Source organism: Sorex fumeus, unplaced genomic scaffold (genome assembly GCF_029834395.1).
Source record: "Sorex fumeus unplaced genomic scaffold, SorFum_2.1 ptg000024l, whole genome shotgun sequence".
Classification (NCBI taxonomy): Eukaryota; Metazoa; Chordata; class Mammalia; order Eulipotyphla; family Soricidae; genus Sorex; species Sorex fumeus.
In genome coordinates, this window is record NW_026606081.1 from 14,097,854 (window position 1) to 14,120,972 (window position 23,119).

Sequence of the window (23,119 nt, forward strand, 5' to 3'; positions counted from 1 at the left end):
ATACTATATCTCTGGATTTCCTCCACCTCTTTGCCCCTTTGATTGATGGCCATTTAAATTACAGAGGATTGCTTGACAACTAGAATTGGGAAGGGCAGAGAAAAGTGAACTAGTGACAAGCATCACATACTATTGTGTAAAGGAATGCATGATAAGAAAGGAGGACATCTCTGTGATAGTCCAAGCTATTTGTTAGATGATGTGGTAGCCATTATGACATGTGGTCTCATTTCATTACTATAGTAACGCTTTACAAGACAATGCAAGGAGGCCACTTACATGGTGATCACCATAACACTCTTTGATTGTACCCTTTGTCCCTGCTAAAGCACCTTCCCTGAAACCACTTGAGCGTGAGGTTGGAATTCTTTGCATGAGCTCATGAGGCATCCATCTACCAACAGGGGTGCTCAGGGGGCCTTGAGCAATCTCCTCACCGGCTGCTCGGCTTCATACTCTACAATAATACCCGTCTCCAGGAGAAGGAACAGGAAGGAGTGTGCTGGCTCCAGTGTTAATACGGAGTCTGTGTTTTCAAATTAGATAGCTCAGTAAAATCCATAATTGATCAAGTTAAGGTGCACGGCGCACTGACAAACAGCCTGTGTCTGTTTCAACTCCCTTATGACTTGTCTCTCTTTGAAGACAGTTCTAAAGATGAGCGAGATTTTTACACGATAGAGATATTTTTACAATAGTTCTTCAAGAGTGACGTTCACCTGTTGACCCCAAAGAGAGATATCAACCATGGAGCATACAAAACAATATCTGGATGCATAGAATTCTTGTGCTTGGTCAATGCAAAGCAAACGATTGCTATTATAATTTTTTTTCTTTTTTATTTAGTCCTGCCAACATGATGTGAAAACATTTCCCTCCTTCCAGGACCATCCAGAGTAATATTACACAAAGTGCATGTGTGTTTTGAGTGTATGTGGCCACTCACGGATCAGCTCATACGTTTTCTGACACCTTAGAAGGTCCCGAGTTCAGTCTGTGCGGCCGGCTGCACCCAGAATGTCTCAAGCGACCCCGTCACTCACAGTGCCGCTTGGCAATTTTCTCGGCGACCAGACACCAGTTGCCGTGGTCGTTTCCCGAGCTGAGAATACGGAGCTCTGACACGTGCTGAGTGAGCAGCTCACAGAGCTCGCCCTCGCAGAACACGTGGTAGTAGCGCATGAAGGCCGTGGTCTCCCAGCTCTCAGGCCGCTGCTGCTCCCTGCTGGGACCCCCTGGGTTGGAGACCGTGGAGTGGACCGCGGAGACCCTCGTCAGCCTCTGGCCGGCGGGAGGGTCCCCTTCAGCATCACCTGCCTTTGCACTGGCCCCGCGCGGGCCGCTGCCCTCCAGAAAACGCGCATCCCCGTTTCTCTTGACCGCGTCTGGACCATCTCCCTGGAGTGACCGCGTGGCAGCCGGCGCGCTCGGCCACTCCAGGTGTTTCCCAGATGCTTCCACAAACACATCCTCATCCAGAGTCGGCTCTACCGGGCCTGGGTGCGCCAGGTCTAGGCTGGCGTGTCGGCAGGGCTGCGTGGACACGGCGCGGGTGGGGGCCCAGCCCTCTGTGCCCGTCAGGGCTCTGGCTCTTTCCACAAACTGCTTCCGCAGCGTGGACTCATCGAAGGACCGGGAGGAAAACCAGGAGCGGAAAGATCTCTCCAGTGTGTTATAGAATCCGTTCTCTCCCTCGCCTGTCTTGGAGACGCTTGCACAGCAGTTGGTGGTCGCGACAGGCCCGCTGTCCACGCTGTGGCACCGTTTGGAGTCCCGACGCTCTTGCAGGCTGGAGGCGCGGGTCCAGTGGGTGCAAGGTCGAGGGCAGGGCTGCCTCCTCTCCGGCTGTGCCTGCTGCTCTCTCATCGACCGGCTGGGCTCCGCCAAGAGCCGAGAGCACAAGGCCCGGTTCCACGGGACAAGAACGTCTTGCTTCTCGAAGTGCCGGTTCTTCTGCTCCATGGCCCACACATAGATCATCAGCTGGCCTCCGGGGACTAAGATGCGGGCCATTTCCTTGATTGCCCTGATTCGCCTTTGTTTTGTAGAAAAATGATGTATGACTGGAAAAAGAAGGAACTGGATTGCAACGTCTGTCGAGATACATACATCAACATGCATTTATTTAGACATTTGTATTTGATGAGGACTGCTATGTATTACAAAATAATGACAGAGTTTGGACAGGTAGAAAAGTCATTTCCTAAGGAAGGAGGCAGGTAGAAGAAATGGTACAAACCATAAGAATATTATGGATTTTAGCTTCCCTCCACACTTTGTTTTGGTTTTTGGGCCACACCTGGCAATGCTCAGGGGATTGCCTGGCTCTGAGCTTAGGAATCACAACTGGCAGTGCCTAGGGAATCATATGGGATCCTGCGGATCAGACCCAGGTCGGCAGGTGCAAGACAAGCACCTGGCCTGCTGTACTATCTCTCTGGCCCCTGAACTTTAGCTTTGGTTACTATCCTTTTGTTGTTGTTGTTGCTTTGCAGGAGGGTGTGGGGAGGGTTCTAAGCAGAGAGCAGTGTTATGGGGTCTTCAGTGAGTAACTGAGGGTGCTTGTGTGGGAGCCCTGTGGTACCCAGATTTGAGGTAACGGACCTAGCACTTTGCCTGAGCCCCAGACCCCTGAGCTATCTCCCTGGCCCCGGCTTCAGGACTTCTCAGAGAAATGATCTTTGGCAATTATTTGGCTTCTGTAGATTTAAAGTTTATTCGTCTATTAAAAATATACCTAGAAAAAAAAAACACCTGGGATGAATAACATGTAAGGGCTTGTCCAGGACCCCACTCCTTTGAATTTTGCTAAGCAGGAGGATGACCCATAAGAATCAACTCAATTTACACAGAAGCACTAACTCAGTAAATGTTCCCAAATGGAATTCTGTGAAATAATTAATCACTTTAATGGTTAGTGCTTCTTTTGGGGGGGATTCTGGGGAACACTCTGGAGGTGCTTGGGGTACTGTGGGGGTGAAGGGGACTGAATCAGGGTTGGCTGCCTACAAGGCAAGTGCTTTAAATTTGTACTGTCTTTCCAGCCCCTGTGGTTTGGTTAGTACTCCTAATGTATGAAAAGATTAATAGTGGTAATGAGTATTAATAAAATTAATAGCAAAGAGAAGTAGAAACCAATGTTATTTTCTATTCAGATAATAATCTTGGCCAAGCACAAGTCCAAATGATTGCCTGTAATTGTAGGAGTGTTAATCACTACATCACTGTCATCACTGTCATCCCGTTGTTCTTCGATTTACTTGAACGGGTGCCAGTAACATCTCCATTCATCCCAGCCCTGAGATTTTAGCAGCCTCTCCTTACTCGTCTTTCCCAACAAATTGGAGGCTCTTTCAGGTCAGGGTCATTCCCATTATTATTACTGTTTTTGGCATATCGAATATGCTACAGTTAGCTTGCCAGGCTCTGCTGTGTGGGCGGGATACTCTCGGTAGCTTGCCAGGCTCTCCGAGAGGCATATATGTACATATTTCTTTAACATATATGGTGTGGTAATTATGGAAAATGAGTAAGGAGTGTCTTATGATCTTTCGCGGCTGCGCGTTGCAGGAATATGTTCATTCATATGTGAGGCTCAGCCCAAGTGTGCAGAAAGTGGCCTGGAGCATGATGGCAATTGGGCAGTGGAGGTCGGTTGCCAGGGCTGGGTCCCTTGGGGCAGGGAGGGCTCTCACCCGCCCCCTCTGGGGCACCCCAAGTGAAAACAGCCTAGCATGGAGTCTGGGACTCTGCGCCAGGAGTATTAATGTTACATGTAAAGTGTTTATGTACCATTTTAAAAACATTCCATTTATAGGTACTCCTAGTACTTCCAGTCCTGCGCAGTATTTAGTGCATTAAGCAAAACTGTCTTTGTCTAGACTTAAATGTGATTTTTTATATAGGTTTTTATAGGTTTTTATAGACTATAAAAACCAGCTCCCAGAGGGAGAACAGTGCAGTCCCCTGCCCCCGCGCCTGGCTATTCCTCGCCGGGGCCCCTTGGAGGGGAGCGGGTTGTGCTTTCCTCCCCGCCCTGACCAGGGCCCTGGCAGCCGAAGACCTCCAGGACCAGCCACCACCATGTGAGACCACTCTCCGCACACCTGAAGGTACCGGCAGAGGGACAAAGCCACGTGGGTTCCGGGGCCGAGATCTCCAAGCCTACTCGGATTGGAGTCGAGCATCCTCCACCCAGATCCTCCAAATTCCAGTAGGTGGGGGTCACACCCACCAACTGGCCCCCTGGCGCCGTGTAATCCCATCAGCAGCCAAGACTCAGAGACTATAAAAACCAGCTCCCGGAACCTCGCAGCTGCAAATGCGGCCACGATGACATCTTATTATGACATCTCATTCCTACTTTGACAAACTGGCAGGCTACCGAATGTAGCCTGCCCACACGGCAGAGTCTGGCAAACTCCCCGTGGCGTACCCAATATGCCAAATACCAGTAACAATGATGGGTCTCATTCTCCTAAAGAGCCTTGAATATAATCTCAGGGCTAGGATGAAGGAGACGTTACTGGGGCCTGCTTGAGGCAATCGACGAATAACAGGATGATATGTGATCTGTGATCTGTGAAATGTGATTTTAGGCATATTTTTATAGACTTGTAGGCTCTTATCACAATATTTTAATTTAATTTAATTTTTATTTCTTTTTGTGGGTTTTGGGTCAAATTTGGGGGTCGTACTCTTGACTGTGCTCAGGGATCACTCTTGAATGGCTCTGGTCCCCATATGGTGTGGCAGGGATTGAACCAGGTTGGCTCCATATAAGGCAAGTATCCTACCTGCTGTATTACTGATCTAACCATTACTATCTACCTTTAGAAAACCGAAAGGTCTTCAATGTTTCAGAATTCTAGGTTTCAAATAAATTTGTCTTTATATTCATTTATTACATTTTTTCCAGTTTTTGGGCCACACCCAGCAATGCTCAGGTGTCACTCCTGGCTCTGTACTCAGGAATCCCTCCTGGTGCTGCTTGGGCGACCATATGGGATGCTGAGGACTGAACCCAGGTCGGCTGCAGGCAAGGCAAATGCTCTTCCCACTGTGCTATTGCTCTGGCCTCTATGCATTTATTATATCTAATTCATTAATAAATACTTATTTTTTGCAGAGGGTTTTGGGGATTTTGGGGGGCTATACCAGACTTGGTGCTTTGTGGGTCGGGGGAGTCATTCTCTGAAATGTTCAGGGAACTACGTGGTACCTGAGATTGAATCCAGGGCTCTTGCAAGCAAAGCATCTGTTCCAGCCCTTGGTCTTTGCCCTTGCACCCAGTGACCATTTGTTTCTTAATTAATTTGGAGGTGAGTCCTAGGGGTACTCAGGGCAGGGAAGGGTCCCATTTCCTCTTCGAGTAGCCATGAGACACATTGAAAGCAGAGAAGGACCTAACCCTTAGTCCCCAAATACTTCCCGTGGGGCATTTCACCACAGTAACAAAGCTGGTTTGTTTCTATGCCCCCATGCCCACAACATGGCACAACTCCAGAAAGCCACAACTTTAGAGCCCTAAAACTAAGACAAACAAACAAAAAGCAAAATCTATACTTGTCTGACATTGTTTTGATTTCTAAGAATTTCAGTGGATAGAACAATCAACCAGAGATGACTGAAGGTACAAAACATTGCGGAGAGTTGCTAAACTTAACCAGAATTTGTCCTCTTAATACTTAGAATTAAAGAATGCTCTCAGTTTCCACAGCAAAAACAGTGGGACTGCCACAAAGCAGGTTTCTATGACAATTGTGTCCTGCCAGTCTCACCTAGTTCTGTGTTATGACATCCAAGCTTGTAGTTCTGTGTTTTGACATCCAAGCTTGTGTGACCTCCCTCTTTAAAGGTATAGTCTCCAACAAATGTTAAAAAAGAATCCATTTTTCAGCTATTCTAAATTTCTAAAAGCTTACTCACTTTTATATAGGATCAGTTTGCTTTGACAATGTTTATAATATTCAAATAGATTAATTTAGGAAGCATATGGGGTGGTGCTCAGGGGTTCTCCAGGTTCTGTGATTGGGGGGTTGCTCTTGGCAGTGCTCGGGGAATCAGTAGTGCCAGGGATGAACCCAGACCTTCTATGTGCAAAGCATGTGCTCCAGCCTGTTGAGCTGTTTCTGACCCAGATTAATTCTGGGGAGGTACGGGGTAGCTCCTGTGGTGCTCTGGGTATCTGCAGATGAGTTAGTCAGTCTCTGCCAACTGGGCCAGATGGTTGGGCTTGGGCCCACGATGCAGTGTTGTTTGGGACTTGTGGTACTTGGGACTACCAGGGCCATCAGGTAGTAGTTGCAGGCCTCCAGGACTGCACCCAGTGACACTGGAAGTGGGTTATATGTAGTGATAAGGATAGAACAAGAATCAGGCACACATGGCATATGCCTAACGCTTATGCTAGCTACCCTACCTGGCCCCTCAAATAGATCAATTTTTATTTTGCTGTGTTCAGGGCTTCCTCCTGGCTCTGCACTCAGAGATCACTCCTGACAGGGCTTGGGGGCATCACATGTGGTGTTGGGGATTGAACCTGGGTTGGCTACATGCAAGGCAAGCACCTCACCAGCTGTACTATCTCTCTGGTGCAACCAATAATTTTTGAATAGCATTAGATGTGTTTTGCATCTCGCTGGGGAACTATGAGGGAATGTACTCCCTGTTAGGAGCAACTTCAGCAGTTAGAGCAGAGGGAAGCATGCAGTGTAGGAGCAGGGGCGGGAGAAATAGTGACTGGTCACATGACACATCCTAGTGACTGGTCACATGACACATCCTTCTAGGTAGCACTCAGGATATAAGTTCCACGGTATCCTATAAATAAAAGGTACCCTGTGGCCAGGAGGACTGGTCATACTTGGAAGCTTGTCACAGTTCTGTAGGAGTTGAAGGGCACTTAGAGAAGGGACCAGTATGATAGTAATAACTGGAAATGATCACTTTGGACAGGAACTAAGTGTTGAAAGTAGGTAAAGGGATATACATTATAACCTTTCAGTATTTGTATTACAAACATACTGAGAGAGAGAGAGAGAGAGAGAGAGAGAGAGAGAGAGAGAGAGAGAGAGAGAAGAAAATAGACGAAGAAAAGTAACCTGCTATAGAGGTGGGGGTGAGGGTGGGAGGGAAATTGGGGACATTGGTGGTGGGAAATGTATACTGGTGAAGGGATGGGTATTGGAACATTATATGACTGAAACCCAATCATGAACAACTTTGTAACTGAGTATCTCTCTGTGATCCAATTAAAAAATTGAATAAATTTAAATTTAAAAAATAGTAGCACAGCGGTAGGGCGTTTGCCTTGCACGCAGCCAACATGGCCGACCCGAGTTCGATTCCTCTGCCCCTCTCCAAGAGCCCGGCAAGCTACCGAGAGTATCTCGCCGCACAGAAGAGCTTGGCAAGCTCCCTGTGACGTATTCGATATGCCAGACACAGTAACAACAAAGTCTCCAATGGAGACGTTACTGGGCCCGCTCGAGCAAATCGATGATCAACGGGAGGGCCTTTACTTTACTTATCTCACTACAAAGTTAAAAAAAGGTCCCCTGTAGTTTCATAAATGTAACAAGCACCAAGTCTTCCAATCTAATTCACACTGGAAGAATCTGACTTCATTCTAATATGATAAAGAACTATTTTTTTTTTTTTTGCTTTTTGGGTCACACCCAGCGATGCACAGGGGTTACTCCTGGTCCACACACTCAGGAATTACTCCTGGCCATTCTCAGGAGACCATATGGGATGCTGGGAATTGAATCCGGGTCAGGCTGCGTACAAGGTAAACGCCCTACCTGCTGTGCTATCACTCCAGCCCCAGATAAAGAACAATTTTCAATGCATAAAATATTCTAATAACTTTCTTTCTCCTAACTAAAAAAAATTGGAACATCAAATGAATTCAATAGCACTCTGAAGGTTTAACTAATTAGAGCAATCATATATACCATTGTAAGCATATTTGATGTTAGTCAGATAACCCAACAGACTGAAATGCTTTAAGAAATAGATAAACTGAATCGAGTAGCATGTTCTAAGAAGAATGGATATTGATCTGTGAGAGCATCTACAATCATGTATCATTATTCTCATGGGGGTGAGGAAACATGGGGCCAGGCTGCCTTACCTCCTATGGAGATGATGGCATCGAAGCCCTGATCCCTAAAGGGGAGATTAAGGTTGTCACATACCATGACTTCACATCCTCTACTCCGGGCAATCTCTACCAATGGCCCACAGTAGTCACAGCCCAGACTGTGGACCTGGCTGTTCACTTTAAGATACTTTCCAGTCCCACAACCTACAAGAGAGGAGAAAAAAAGTGTTACATGCAATGCCGAAGGGAGAGTGGACAGTAGGTAGTGTGTCTACATGAACTACCAAGACAGACTACAGCATGGTATGATATGCACAAAAAGAAAAGAAGTTTACAGAGATCACTTACATATTTTCCTATAGAGAAGGGAGAAGGAGTGGGGCTAAAATAATATTTATTGAATATTTACCAATGTTTACAATCTGTCACTGTCACTGTCCTCCTCTTGTTCATCGATTTGCTCGAGTGGGCCCAGTAAGATTGTGAGACTTGTTGTTACCGTGTTTGGCATATCAAATACTTCATGGGTAGCTTGCCAGGCTTTGCCGTGTGGGCGAGATACTCTGGGTAGCTTGCCGGGCTCTCCGAGAGGGGAGGAGGAATCGAATTTGGGTTGGCCATGTTGGCTGTGTGCAAGGCAGACGCCCTACCTAGTGTGCTATTGCTCCAGTCCAATCTAACATAGAATTTAATACTGCTTATTAAATACCAAATATTGAATGTCCACAGATCTGGGCATGGTAGCCCAGCCAGAATGTGCTAGCTGGTCTCCTGCAGGACATGTGAGCTCCTTGTCTGTCAGGAACAGTGCAATCTCTTACAAAAGTTACCTTCACCCACGTATTTCATGGTTTGTTTCTAAGTTACAGCATAGTTGCTAACTCTATAAGTATTTTTCTTCTGTAAATTGCAAATATACTTTTATCTTTATTTGTTTTGTTTTTATTTAGGGGTGTTGGGGGCCACACCCACCAACGCTCAAGGGCTACTCTCATGATTTGCTTCTCGTGGTGCTTGAAAGACCATGTGATTGATGCGGGGGATGGAATCAGGGTCAGCTGCATTGAAACAAAGTGCCTCAATCCCTGTGCTATCTCTCCAGCTCAGTACCTGGTATATTTTATTTTTTATTTTTTTGATTTTTGGATCACACCCGGCAATGCATAGGGGTTACTCCTGGCTCTGCGCTCAGGAATTACTCCTGGTGGTGCTCAGGGGACTATATGGGATGCTGGGAATTGAACTGGGTTGACTGCATGCAAGACAAATGCCCTACCCACTGTGCTATTGCTCCAGCCCTCGTACCTGGTATATTTTAGCATAGAACTCTGTCACCGTATTTGTTCATCACTTTTTCTTATTAGGTGCTGAAAATTCGTATCATCTAATGCCTCTTCTAAAAGAACTATTTAAAAATATTTTTAGAGCAGGTATTTTTCCTGTGGGCATTAGCTATCAGTTTTCTTGCCTGATACTTGTCTGAAAACCATATCTAGTGCTATTTAAAAATTAATTGGGACCAAAGGTAGTGAGGCACTTGTCTGGCACATAGCCAACCCAGGTGCAGTTCCTGGCACCACATGTGACCAGTCCCCCAAGCCCTGCCAGGAGTGAATCCAGAGAGCAGAGTAACCTTTGAGCATGGGTGAGTGTGGCCCTACACAAACAAACAAACAAACAAACAAAGAGATCAATTTCCCATGTCTGAGCTATGTCACAGTACTCTTATAACTATTCCTTATTAGGAATTGTTCAAAAATCATATGAGACACTAAAAGCAGAATTAATGTTCATCTTTTAAATGTAGGAGTGCTGCTATTTATTCAGCCACTGATTAAGCTGACTGAAGCAGGCATAAATTCCACATACCTTTTTTTAAAAACATTTTTTAATTGAATATCTGTGAGAAAGATCATTAAAAGCTGTTCATAATTGGGTTTCAGTCACACAATGATACAGCACCCATCCCTCCACCAGTGTACATTTCCCACCACCAATGCCCCTGTTCCCCGAACAACCCACCCTCTACCCCAGCCTCCCTCTATGGGAGGCATTTTCCTTCTTGCTCTCTCTCTCTCTCTCTCTCTCTCTCTCTCTCTCTCTCTCTCTCTCCTTTTCCTTTTGTGCATTATGGTTTGTAATAAAGGTACTAAAAGGTCATTGTGTGTGTTCAGGGCATTCAGTAATTTTATCAGGACGGTAAGGCTGAAGTAGTTTTATAACCGGGTGACAGTTTTGGGGTATAGATGTGACTGCCAAGGCTTCTGGAAGTACAGGGAGGTAGGGGGAGGTAGCCTTCCCAATCCCGAGAAAGCCTGGAGATTTCAGTCATAAAACTTGCATACCAGAATTTTTAGCAGATTATGTCTTAGTGACGTCCATCTTGAGACAGTGCAGTCAGGCTGGGGGTATGGCGGTGATTTTGGATTGTGGAAACAAGCAGCTGCCAGGGACTCTGCTTGGGTGGGCTCTAGGTTGACACGCCCTACTCCATTTACCCTGTCTGTTCAGCCTTGCATGGGTCTGAGATTAACTGCGGTTTTTGATCTCTTTCAAGATTTATTTATGGGTCGCTTAAATAAGGCCAATAAATGAGCTTGTAAAGCTGAGCCAGAGGTAGTTCGTGGGCATGGCTCCCACATATCTAACCTTTGGCCATTTAATTTCTTGGTTAACTTGGTCCCAAGTTGTTGGGGTCCAGCCAAAGGCACAGCAGCAATTTTGGAGATATTAGGAAGCTTGAAGGCACCATCAGACTGCTGATGCACTTGCCCTGCAGGTACAGGTTGACCTGCTGGTGGCATTATGCCACCAAATTGATGTTCTTTAATGCTAGGTGAGACAGTGGAAGATATGTAAGTAGAAAATGTTTCCAATATCATGATTTCAGCATGTATGACTGGGGCCTTAGAAAAATATTTTAGATTTCAGAACCACTGTGTCTAAGAATGCTGAGTGAAAGTATCCAATATTTATGAACAATCAAGGGCTTTACAAAAGTATTCTAAAATTGAAATCCTGAGCATTTTATTTTTAAATTTTATTTATTTACTTTTTTGATTTTTGGGCCACACCTAGCAATGCTCAGGGATTACTCTTGACTCTGCACTCAGAAATTATTCCTGGCAGTGCCTGGAGGACCACATAGGATGCCAGGGATCAAAACTAGGTTGACCGCATGCAAGGTGAGCACCCTATCCTCTGTACAATCTCTCTGGCTCCAAGAAATCTTGAGCATTTTAAAGACGAAGTCATATTTTAAGAAAAATAGGCTTGAAAACTAATTTGGCCTTTAAAAAAATGGCTCAGGGAATGCATTTAGAGAAATGAAGAGGGAATTGACTCAAAAATACTATCAAAACAAGCTCATGAGCAATTAGAGCTAGAAGGACCTGTTTAGAGAGCATTCTGTAGCAATGCAAAAACTGAAGGCATTTCAAATCTCCTGTACCATTTATAGTGCCCAGGAACCCTAGATTTATTCTGTATTCAGTTCTAATGGCATCAGGATAGTAGTGGAACTCCCAACTATGATGCAATTACCCATTTCTTAAGTGCATACACAGAGATACTGCTGCAAAGGGAAAGATTTTATCCTAATGAGGAAATCAGGAATAGTGCCAAGCCGAGTCACCCCATTATCTTAAGTGTACAAGAAATAAATCAGGACATTTTTGATGTTATGGCAAGCTGCAGTACACAGCAACTCTGCTCCTTGAAAAAATCTCATTAAATGATAACCTTCATGGCACTGGAGCAAGAAGACCGAGTGTCTGGAGTGTCTGCATTCTTCCATCCCCATCCAGTTTACAATGCACACCACACTACGAACAAAGGAGAAAACAAAACTGCCTTAACTCAAAAAGATATTTTGCTGCAAGGTAGGCAAGTATTTGCTACAAATCATGAATCTGAATGTTCCTTCTGAAGTTTGCTGCAGCAACAACATTTTCTAAAATGATAAGTTCTTTGCCAAGAAACTTATCTGAAAAGATAATTCTCTTTTTCTCAGGGGAACAAAGAAGAAAAAATGCTTACTTATTTCCTATTTTACATTGATTCCTAGAGGTTGTATATGAGAGAATATGTTTTATTCTGCAAGCACAGTGCCCAATAAGGTTAGAAACACTACATTTTTATGAACTCAGTGAAGGAATGATACTTAGATAGTGATTTAGCGAAGCAAATCTGACCAAAGACCAGGAACAAATACATGGAGAGTTAGAGGCAAAGGGGATATCAATGACTGAGAGATGTTTTGTTATAGTCAATGAGAGCTCAGTCCTTGAGGACTGTTGCATCTGACATCTGGTCAAAGGTAGCCTTATTCACAAGATAAATTAGCTACTCTCTTCCTCCTCATTATTTTATTTGATTTTATGGCACCAAGATTTATAACATCATTAATGATAGTGTCAGGCATATGGTGTGTTTCAGTCCTGGCCTGCCATCAGGGTATCCGTCCACCACTGTCCAGGGTTCCCTCCCACACCTACCACAATCTCTGCCTTTGTAGGCTCAGTTCTGTAGATTGACTCTCAGAGTCTGTTGCCATTGGCCATATGTTATCCTCTTACTGGGTTTCTTTATATTCCCTATGCAAGAGCAAGGACTTTCTGGACCTGTCCTCCTCCTTCTGACTAGCTTCACTTACCAAGATACCATACTGTCATGGAATCCAAATAATGAGGTCAAACCAGAGAATATTCTGCATACATAATTTAATGGCCTTAGTTGATCAGCTCAGCTCAGCTCAGCTAAAGGTTCTGCTACAATTGCAGAGATCACAGTGTTTCCTAAGAATATTCTGCTTTTCTGCTGCCTTTGAACTGCCAGAGTTATTTTCTTAGCTTATAGCTTATAGTTCCTGCCAACTTAATTCTTGCTGCCTAACTGGGGAATGGGATGGTACAGTCAGTTCAATTTTAGTCACGAAGAGTTGCACCACTGAAACAGTGAAACATCCTAGAAAAATCCTTTATGGGTACTTGAAGATTGATTGCCTTCGTATATTTATTACCTGTGTGATTTTTGTTTTTGTGTCACATTCGGCAGTGCTCAGGGCATACTCTAGTTCTGTGCTTCAGGATCACTCCTGGCAGGGGACCAAATATGGGCTGGGATTGTTCCCAGGCTGACTGCTTGCAAGACAAATATCCTACTCACTATACTATTCCTCTGGTCCAGAATATGACTATTTATTTGTATAGCATACTACATTATGTGATAAATAACACCTCCGCTTTGTTCTAAACCAGGAAGTGTATTCCCTATTAAAAAATTTTAAGCAATTAGAATTTATCCTCTGGAAGTATTTGATCATATCATTTCATCCCTTTTTCTTTTGAGTTGTTGGGCTTTCTTACTGGCTTTGAAAAACGCTTTGTAGATTAAGAAAACAGAAACAGATATTACAAGGGTTAAGGCACTTGCTTTACATGCAGCCAATTTAGGTTTAATCCCTGGCATAGCATATGAACCCTCCTGAGCGCTTTTAGGAGTGACCCTGAGCACAGAGTCAGGGTAAGCTCTGAGCACCAAGTGGTATGTCCAAACCTTTCTCGACACTCCCCTGATCCTAAAGTCAGGATTTTATTCTTTTCTTTTTAAAGGCCATATTCAGCTGTGCTTGAGGCTTACTCCTGGCTCTGAGCTCAGAGATCGCTCCTGATGGTATTCAAAACTGTGGTACTGGAGATTGAACCCAGGTTGGCCACATGTATGACAAGCATCCTATCCACTGTATTGTCTCTCTTTTTCCCCTTTTTATTTTTTGGTTTTTTTTTTTTTTGGCTTCACTCTAGTGCTCAGGGTGTTGGGATTGAATCAGGATCAGAACATACAAAGACAGCAATATAACCCCCTTTACTCTCTCTCTTACCCAACAGCCAAGTTTTCTACGAGACAGGCTATATGCATCTTACTTAGTGTTTGGTATTTTTGACTCTGTATACAAATTTGTTTAGATTTTTTTTCTTGTAGAACTTGAATATTTTCTGATTAAAAATATCACCACATTGGGCCAGAGAGATAATAAGGCGCTTGCTTTGCATGAGGCTGATTCCAGTTTGAATCCCCAGCACTCCGCATGGTTACTGGAGCACCACCAGGGGTCACTCCTGATTCTTCTGATTACAGAGACAGGTATAATCCCGAGGACTGTTGGGTATGGCCCACTCCCTTCCCTCCCAATTACAGATGATCGAAATAAATAAATAAATAAATAAATAAACACAGTTGATCCTTATTGCTGGCCGATTCCATATGGGGATGCTCCCCTAAGCTTGACACCCACAATCAGTCCTGGTACCAGGCACTGGTTCACCCACTGCCAGTGCACTCATGCAGCAGTGACGGCTCCGAGTGGCCTGAGACACACGTGACCATCCTCCCTCCTCCCTCAACTCTCAAGCTGTTGGCACATGTTCTGCAGGTAGTCTATTTATGCTGGGTTGGTTTTGGGTTTGCATTTTTGTGCTTCTGGTTGTTTCACTAACGTGGTCCCCAAGCACGGGACGGGAATACTGTCTAGATCCCTAAGCACAATTAGGCTGCAGTGTGTCTTATGGACAAATGGTGCATTAATGAGGTTCTTTCAGGCCCAAGTTGCAGTGAACGGGCCATCAGGTCAGTGTTAATGAGTCAACAGTATGTAACAAGGAGCCCTGAGACAGAGACGTGCACAAAACTGGTTAGGTACTGTTCAGTTGTCAAGAATGTGATCCTCAGAAGCACACTGGAAACTGATGCCACATTTTCCCTTGAGGAAGTGACTCAGTGTTCACAGAAACTTTATAGGATGTATGTATTTTTGGATAATAACAAGCAACCATACTTTATGATTCCTGACTTTTGCTGGTCTCATATTTAGACTTGTCTTTTCCCTCTGAGAATATTAAAAAAAAAGATCCAGTTGTCATGTACTCCTTTAATAGTTTTATTGCCTTACTCTTTGCTCCATTTAGAATCTGTGATGTAAGGCAGATGACAATCTGCTGCTCACGTGTCCCCTCGCTTACCTGTCACCACCTTCCCACACATCCACAAGATGCTGGGATCTAAGTAGAAGCAGGCACTAGTAATAAACCCCTACATAATAGTTAAGGACAAGGGTGCATGAGATGAAAAAGTCATAGAACTTTTGTTTGCTGGGAGGCCATAACCTTGAGTACCCAAGGCTAACTCCTGGGCCTGCACTCAGAAACCACTCCTGGCAGTGCTTGGGGAAACAGAGATGCCAGGGATTGAACCCGGATTGGCCACATGCAAGGCAAGTGCCCCACCTGCTGTACATCTCTCCAGCTCCAAGAACTTTTTTTTTTTGAATACTGGGGATTGAACCCAAGGTGTCACAGATGTTCAGCAAGTGCTCTACTGATGAGATGTAGTCCTAAAATAATTTTTTTTTTATAATTCCACAACTGGCTTTTCTGTAGAAGGCAAGAGAGCCACTCAATGACCCACCAAAATATGGTATTTTCACATGTGAATGTCTCCAAGCCTAAATAGCCCAGTTTCAGAAGCAATTATTGCAATTCTGTCACCTTACTCTGTTACCAGCAGGTTAGTTTTGTTGGAGGTATCTGCAAAGGCTCTGATAAGACTGCTATTATCTCTTGTGGATCTGAGATCACTGTCACTGTCCTCCTGTTGTTCATCGATTTGCTCAAGCAGACCCAGTAACATTGTGAGACTTGTTACTGTGTTTGGCATATCGAATACATCACGGGTAGTTTGCCAGGCTTTGGCGAGCGGGTAAGATACTCTCAGTAGCTCCAAGAGGAATCGAACTTGGGTCAGCTGTGTCAGCCACAGGCAAGGCAAATGTCCTACCCACTGTGCTATCACTCCAGCCCGGATTTGAGATAGTTTTGAAAATACTCATTTAACTGTGTGCTTTTCTGCTCTAACATGCAATCTAGGTGCTGGCGTGGAAAGGACACAATCTCGGATTTCTGGTTAGGAGAAAAACGAATCTACAAGGGAAAGACAAGACAGGATGTGTTTCCACCTGCGTGGCATGGTGGTGGGTTACCTATGTCAGCTACAAGGCTGCCGGGCTTCTGCTCCTGGAGGAACTGGCGGACGCGAGGCCAGGCTTTGCTCTGCAGGTCACTGAAGTAAGGAGCGGTGCTCTCATACACAGCATGTACGTGCTGCTGCTCCAGCTGGGCAGCTTCATGATCCATCCTGGGGGAAGAATCCTGGTCAGACTGTGCCCTGCAGACAGTGGAAGTCAGGGGCAGAACCCCCACGTTGGGAATCTACAGCTGCGAGAGGGTGCTGTTTCCATGCTGTTTCCATAAGACGCAAAGAACAAAACCTTCACTAAGAACCTCACTGTAGTTGTGAAGAGACAATCAAAGGCAGTAATTTTTTACCCACAAAATTTTCAGGAAATACTGATTTGGGGATGGACAAGTTAATCATCGCACATCTGTGGAAGATGTCTTGATTTTTGAAGCATACAAAAAAAAATCTTACTGACGGTTCACTTTGCATAAAATCTTTATCTCTCATACTAGATAGCTTTAAAAATTTTAAAACAGGTAGCTCTGGGGCTGGGGCCATAGTACAGCAGGTAGGGCGTTTGCCTTGCATGCAGTTGACCCGTTTTTGATTCCCAGCATCCCATATGGTCCCCCGAGCACCACCAGGAGTAATTCCTGAGTGCAAAGCCAGGAATAACCCCTGAGCATCGCTGATGTGACCCAATAAGAAAATAACTAACTAAATAAATAACTAAATAAATAAAACAGGTATCTCATTGCCAATTCAATTACAAAGCCCCATTGGTTCAAACTTCTAGTATATTTGAATTCCAGCTATTTCTCTGTATCTCATGCTAAGTCTATATTAGAAATGGGGCTCAGTTCTTTATTTTTTAAAAAAAAAACTCAGCACAGTGACAGGTACTTATGTTAACTTTAATGTTTATGGAGTAAAATGCTACTACCATATCTAGCCCCTCCTCTCCTGCCTCTAGTCCCTTCCTTCACCCCCCCTCAATTCAGCAGACTCAGATGTATAGGCATAGTCTTGTCCAGGGTTTGTTATCATTGGCTAGATTTTATGCGCTTCCTGTCTTCCTTGATATTCTACATGTTTGGTATCTGTCCTCCTCCCTTTCAGTCATCTCATCACAACACTTTCAATTCCATCTAAGTTTCAGTGAACTGGAGGATCTTATCCTTTCTTATAGTTGAATGTCATTCCAATGTGTGTTTGTGTGTGTGTGTGCGTGTGTGTAGTATTTTGGCTATTGTGAATAGTGTTTCATGAACATAGGAGTGGAAATGTCTTTTCTAATTGGTTTTGGGGCGCTTGGTCATAGATGCCAAGAAGAGAAATCACTGGGTCTGATGGAAGCTCGATTCAATTTTTTTTTTTTGAGAAATGTCCATACTGTTTTATTTGGTTGGTTGGTGTGTTTTGTTTGGGGGCCTCACCTGTTGATTTTCAGGACTTACTCCTGGTTCTGCACTCAGGGATTACTCATGGTGAGGCTTGGGAGATCATATGTGGTGTTGTAGATCCTGGTCAGCTGCATGTGAGGCAGGTGCCCTACCCACTGTCCTAGCGCTCTAGACCTCCATACTGTTTTCCATGGAGGCTGATCCAGACAACATTCCCACCAACAGTGTGTGAGGGATCCTTCTCCATCAGATCCCCACCAAGAGGTGCTTTACTCTTTTTCAGTTGGGGAGCCACAACAGTGGTACTCAGGGCTTACTCCTGGCTCTACACTCATGGATTACTCCTGGTGACCTCAGAGGGTAAGGAGAAACCTTATGGGATGCTAGAGAACAAACCCAGCTTCTATAAGGCAAACACTCTACCCGCTGTCCTATACTATCAGTCTAGCCTTAAAAGGTGCACATGTCTTGCCTAAATTGTTCAACAATATTTTTGTGAAGTATTAAAGTATTTTTTGGGTGTGTGCTTGTGTGTGTGTGTGTGTGTGTGTGTGTGAGAGAGAGAGAGAGAGAGAGAGAGAAGAGAGTTTTCAATACCTTCCCCTTCAATTAAATTATGTCACATTAAAAAGATGACTGTTGCTTCATATCTTAGACTTCTTCAAAGGAGCTTATAGCATATATGATCAGTTTTTGGTTTCTTGGGAAGGCAAAGTGCTATTTCTAATCTGTCCTAACCTATACCTAACATTTTTTCTCACCATACTTCCCCAATAAATAGTACAGAGCAGACCCTCAGAAAACACACACAAGGGGCTGGAGAGATAGTATAGCAACTAGAGCACTTACTTTGCACCTGGGTGATCTAGATTCAATCCCCAGCACCACATATGTTACCCTGGGCCCCACTAGGAGTGATCCCTGAGCACAGAGCCAGAAGTAAGTCCTGAGCACAGCTGAGTATTGCCCCAAAACAAAAATAAAAGAAAATGCACACTCAAAATCAGAACAGGATCTCAGTCTAAGTATAGAGAGTGACTGGCTTTATAAGAAGAAGGACCTCTTTTTGTGTGTGGTCAGGGAGAGGACTGTATATTCAACATCTTGCAGATGAGAGTGTGGCAAGAGAAGGTATTTAACTGGATAGTCTTTCTGTCCTGGCTAACCCAAAATTGCTAGAAGTATTCTGGGAATACTTCTGGGTAAGATGATATCTCATGAGTTACTCCATTATCAAGTATTTTATCCTTCCCCATTCGTTACTTATTTTTGTGGAGAGATACTATAATCTCCTATTTCTCCCACTCTTAGCCACCAATTTTAGCATCCAATTCTTTTATGGCTCTTGCAACCAATAAGTATTACTATAATTAATGCCAAATAATAACATTCTAATCCATCCTTCCTTCTCCTGCAAGGAAGAGCTTCTCTGGATTTATTCTTAAGAACACAAATGATCAGTAGGCTGCCCTAAGTTACTATGGACCTTCCCACAGACTCAAAAACAAAATCAACCAAAAACCTGGCAAACGTGAGGTCTGACAAAACTTCCACACAAACTGAAACAGCTGATGTTGCACCCTCCACTAATATTTAAAAAGGAAACATATGGCTGGCTATCACTGCCTACACACAAGAAGAACCAGCTAAGTGCTTCTATTTTTAATAAAAATCTCAGTAGACTTAAGTCTATTAAAATTTTTCTCCTTAAGGAATCAATTGGGCAATATAATTAAGAGAATGCCAGAATGAGTAAATGTTATTTTATCGCTTGGCTGATGTTAAGTGGTAATAGATATAAACTCACGATCACGATCACAATCATCCTGTTGTTCGTCGATTGTCTCGAGCAGGCACCAGTAACGTCTCCTTCTACCTAGCCCTGAGGTTTTAAAAGAGCCATTTCAATGCTCTTTCAGGATTAGGAGGATGAGACCCATCACTGTTACTGGTATTTGGCATATTGAGTATGACACGGGAAGTTTGCCAGACTCTGCCGTGTGGGCAGGATACTTTTTGTAGATATAAACTCAGTTCCCTCCAATTTTGCTGCAACTCTAAGTTCAGAACTTGTATTTTCTGAAAAGCAAACATTGGAGATCTTTTGTTCAGTCCTCAAATTTCTGGGTCTTTATTATAACCAGGTCACTTATTATTATTATTATTATTATTATTATTATTATTATTATTATTTAGTTTTGTGGTGCCAGAGACTGAATCCAGGGCTTCACACAGACAAAGCTGGTGCACCCAGTGCTGAACTACATCCCAACTCAATGAAGTAACTTAAAAGTGATATTTCTAACAGTGTTTGTGACTAGTCCATTTGTGACTGTTGTCACAACAGTGTTATAGTATTGTGACTACTTCTAATCATAGTATCTATTATATTTTAGAGTTAAGGTGATTTATTGAGTTCAGAGTTGGAGATGTCTAAATATGACATTTTTTAAAATTCTTTGGATCTAAGTTTCAGCAACATTTTCCAAAGAAATTATATATATATGAACTAAGGTCTTGTGAAGTTGGTTATGTGGTTAGCTATTAATATCAGTACAAATGCAGGGTTCAAGGGAAGCAAATGTGACTTGGTTTATTTTAGTTGGGATTCCCAATCTGTGTTCTGTCAAATTTTTTTCTTCTTTTTTTATTAGTGAAACACCATGAGGTACAGTTGTAGATTTACAATTTTTTGTGCTTGGGTTTCGATTATACAATGATCAGATACCCATCCCTCTACCAGTGCCCATTTTCCACCACCATAGATAATATCCCCCCCACCCCCATCCCCCCATCCCCCCCGCCTCTGTGGCAGGGCAATCCCCTGTGTTCTCTCTCTCCTTTTGGGTGTTGTGGTCTGCAAAAGAGGCATTGAGTGGCAAACATGTTCAGTCCATAGTCCACTTTCGACATGCATCTCCCCTCCTGGGAGGATCCTCCAAACATCCTTTATTTGGTGCTCCCTTCTCTATCTGAACTGCCCTTTCCTCTAGGATACCCGGCTGGCCTCTAAGCTATGGAGTAATCCTCCTGGTGCTGATCTCAGCTATTCTTGGGTATTAATCTCATATTTTGTTACTTTATGTCCCCCAGATGAATGCAATCTTTCTATGTCTATCCCTCTCTTTCTGACTCATTTCGCTTAGCATGATACTTTCCATGTTGTACCACTTGTATGTAAATGTCATGACTTCATCTTTCCTAAAAATTTTTAGGTATATAATATCCTCTAAATAAAATAGGTCAGCAGCCAAAAGCTCATACTCTATCTCTTCTCTGAGATTCAAAATATATACCAGAATTATACAGGTATGGGAAATGCTGAAGGAAGTGTCTTAACTAACTTTGTTTTTGTTGTTGTTGTTGTTGTTGTTGTTGGGCCCTACCTAACCATTTCAGGGGCTACTCTCAGATCAGGGATCATGTACTAGGGGTTGAAGCCGCATGCAAAGCATGAACTCCATCTGTTTAACTATCCTTCTGGCTCCTAAATGATCTGTTAAATCTGTTTTATTTCAAATTACTGAGTCTATTATACACTTTTTTTCCCCCAATAACTACCTCTTGTCTTCTCAGGAAATAATAATTTGAAGAATAAACTTTGGGAAACAGGAATTTAGTTTCTGATCCATTGAAGTCCTCCAAACAAGAGAATTATTTTCTCTGAATAGCCTTTATTCACTTAGGGTCTTTTTTTTTAAAGGGGGCCTGGTTCTGTGCTCCAGAGTGATCCATAGAGGTACTCAGTGACTCACATATGGCACTGAAAATTGAACCAGAGTTGGCTGCATACAAGGCAAGTGCCTTACACTTTGTACTATCTCTCTGGCCAATTCATGTCATTTTAAAAAAGTTATTATCTAAGAAGCATGATTTATGTACTCAATTTGTAAGAAGTCTGAAAAAATTCTTTAAAGTATGAGACTAAACATTTTAACTCCACATCCAAAAGGAGTCTTAGAGAATGGTCACTGCTGATTTCAGAGAATCCACTTCTTACTCTAGATCTTTCTTTCCATGAGTTCCAAATACTGGGTTTCAAGTCCATATGAAAACCAGATCTACAGGGAACTCGCCCATGAATATGGCTAATTTCATCTTGAGAATCTGATCGGAAGGACTGTCTGACCACATGAATGATTGCAGACTGTGGTCATTTGGGGTCTATTTTAGGAATCCTTTTTATCCATGAACATATGGATGAACTGAGGGAGATAAAGATAGTATATAAAACAAATGTTACTCTAGTTAGAAAAGCAGGTTAAAACACTGTGATGTTTTATAAAGACAGTGGAGGAGAGAGACAGAAAATACAGTGTGTGGCCTTCTAGTTCTCATCTCTGTCTGGGGTCTAGGCAGAAACTCTGTGCCATTCAGCTCCAATAAGCCTGTTCATTTTACAGTGCTAGCTTTGAGTCTGCTGTACTTCTCTGATAACCTTAAATATCAATAACATTCCCTGTTTTCTGTTATTAAAGAACATTTTTAAATTATCCTTTCACATCTCAAATAACTATCCTTCAAGTTAAGCAGTGCTGCTATTTAGTGTTGTTATACTTCACTGTTATCACCAAAAAAATCAGATAACAGACAGTAATGATGAAACAAGGAACAAAGGTTTAAAAACCATCAGAAAACAATATATAAAATGTCAATAGTCACACTTAATTGTCTATAGATAATATTATTATAAGTGTTTTCCTGAAAGGATAAAACAACAAGATCTGCTGAAATAGTGCAAACAAACTAACTACACAGGCAGAAAGTAAAGGCGTGGAAAGACATTTTAAGCAAATGGCAAACAATATGAGGCAAGGATAGTTATATATATTTTAGATAAAATAGACTTTAAGCTGAAAATTGTCAAAAGAGTCAAAGAAGGACATTATATAATGGTAAAGGAGTCACTTCATATAATATTTGTAAATATTTATGTATCCAACATCAGAACAGTAAAATATATTAAGCACAAAATGAGATATGAACAATGATACAGTAATAAATAGGGGATGTAAAAACATCACTCTCAACAATGGATTATTCAAATGAAAAAAATCAATAAATGTGTTTAAATAACATTATAGGAAAAATGAACCTTGGCACTGGAGAAAGTACAGAGGGTAGAGTGCTTCCCTTGCATATGGCTCAAAATAGAAAAGTATATGAACTGAGGGAAAATCAAGAGTCCTGGAAAAGTACTATACTCTCAAAAAAATTACTAACTATATTCTTATTTTATTTATTTATTTATTTATTTATTTTGGGGGGGTCACACCCAGCAATACTCAGGGGTTACTCCTGGCTCTGCACTCAGGAATTACTCCTGGCGGTGCTCGGGGAACCATATGGGATGCTGGGAATGGAATCCGGGTGGGCCACATGCAAGGCAAATGCCCTATCTGCTGTGCTATCACTCCAGCCCTGTTCTTGTTATTTTAACTTAGGACTATTTTCAAATTCCTTTTTTTTTTTGGAATAAAATAAATTTCTATTGCATTGTTATAGTTTCAGAAAATATAAAGAGAGAAAGAATATAGTATAACAAATTAAGCTTATTTTTTTAAAGCTTAATTATACAGGGCTGGAGCGATAGCCC

The 23,119-nt window shown here is 42.9% G+C and overlaps 1 protein-coding gene across 2 annotated transcripts in view; it reads right to left on the reverse strand.

Annotated features, from left to right (window-relative positions):
• Positions 1 to 947: 947 nt before the first annotated feature.
• Positions 948 to 23,119, reverse strand: part of TRMT9B (tRNA methyltransferase 9B (putative)) — a 55,435-nt gene continuing 33,263 nt past the window's right edge. For both annotated transcript variants that reach the window (XM_056114107.1, XM_056114108.1), the window contains exons 3-5: positions 16,143 to 16,297; positions 8,138 to 8,311; positions 948 to 2,063 (exon numbers count right to left, since the gene is read on the reverse strand). In XM_056114107.1, the coding sequence (XP_055970082.1) occupies positions 1,036 to 2,063; positions 8,138 to 8,311; positions 16,143 to 16,296 (1,356 nt within the window). In that variant the 5' untranslated portion in view covers position 16,297 and the 3' untranslated portion in view covers positions 948 to 1,035. The remainder of the gene's footprint in view (positions 2,064 to 8,137; positions 8,312 to 16,142; positions 16,298 to 23,119) is intronic.